Raw genomic sequence first — 1371 nt, forward strand, 5'->3', positions numbered from 1 at the left:
AGGCTCTCGTTCAGGAGAGTTTCCAGGAGCTGGCCAATCAGGATCTGGTTCAGGGCAGTTATCAGGAGCTGGACAATCAGGTTCTGGCCCAGGGAAGGTCTCAGAAATTGACCATTCACACTCTGGTTCAGGAACTGAACAGTTTTCAGGACATAGACAATCAGGCTCTGGTTCAGGTCAGTTCTCAGGATCTGTTCAGTCAGGTCCTGGTTCAGGCCATTTCTCAGGAATTGGCCATTCAAGCTCTAGTTCAAGACTACTCTCAGAGACTGGACAGTTTTTAGTTGGACTATCAGGGGCTGGTGTAGGGCAGTTCTCAGGAGTTGGGCAATCGGGTCCTGGTTCAGGGCAGTTCTCAGATGCTGGCCAATCAGGCTCTAGTCAGGACAGTTCTCAGGAGCTGGACAGTTTTCTGGAGCTAGACTATCAGGAAATGGTATAGAGCAGTTCTCAGGAATCGGGCAATCAGGTTCTGGTTCAGAGCAGTTCTCAGGAACTGACCTGTCAGATTCTGGTTCAGGGCAGATTTCAAGAGCTGTACAGTCAGTATCTGGAACAGGGCAGTTCTTAGGAACTAGACAAATAGGCTCTGGTTCAGGGAATTTCTCAGAACCAGGACAATTTTCAGGAGTTGGGCAATTGGGTTCGGGTACAGGGCAGTTCTTAAGAAATGAACAATCAAGCTTGGTTCAGGGCAGTTCCCTGGAGATAGACAATCAGACTCAGGTTCAGGACATTTCTTAGGAATTATACAATCAAGTTCTGAATCAGGCCAGTTTGCAGGAGCTGGCCAATCAAGCACTAGTCAAGGACCTCTCCTAAGAAATGGGCAACATGGCTTTGGTTCAGATGGACATCAAGTGCAATACAGCTTTTAGGAGCAGGGCAAACCGGCTATGGCTCTGATCAGTTCTCAATAGCTGACCAAACAGATCTTGGTTCAGGACAGTTCACTGAAGCTGGTCATTCAGGCTCTGGGGTAGTGCAGTTCTCAGGAAATGGACAGTCAAGCTCTGTTTCTGCACAGTTCTCAGGAGAAAGGCTGTCAGGTTTTGGGTCTGGTGGTGCCCAGTCTGGCCACTTACCCAGTGGTCCACAGTCTGGCCAAACTTCTGGTGATGACCAAACTACCCTTGGAACTGGACATTCACACTCTGAGTCAGGGCAGATCTCAGGTGCTGATAAGCCTGGGTCTGACTCAGAACACTTGTCAATTGGGGCTTCCCAGCGGTCTGTCAGCACTGAATACAGTTATCCATGATTACATGCCAAAATAAAGCTATAATTCAGTTTAAATGCATTAGTATTTTTCTTTTCACATTACATACACATGCACACATATGCATATATATATATATATATATATATATA

General features: G+C 46.8%; 1 protein-coding gene across 1 annotated transcript in view; it reads left to right on the forward strand.

The window, feature by feature from the left end:
* The window catches only part of LOC119580617 (filaggrin-2-like), a 1742-nt gene extending 1240 nt beyond the window's left edge, over nucleotides 1–502 (forward strand). Inside the window, exon 3 of the mRNA XM_037928727.1 lies at nucleotides 1–502. This exon is cut by the window's left edge and continues 348 nt beyond it. Coding sequence (XP_037784655.1) covers nucleotides 1–442 — 442 coding nt within the window. The 3' untranslated portion in view covers nucleotides 443–502.
* The last annotated feature ends 869 nt before the right edge of the window (nucleotides 503–1371 follow it).

Source organism: Penaeus monodon, chromosome 14 (assembly GCF_015228065.2).
Source record: "Penaeus monodon isolate SGIC_2016 chromosome 14, NSTDA_Pmon_1, whole genome shotgun sequence".
NCBI lineage: Eukaryota > Metazoa > Arthropoda > Malacostraca > Decapoda > Penaeidae > Penaeus > Penaeus monodon.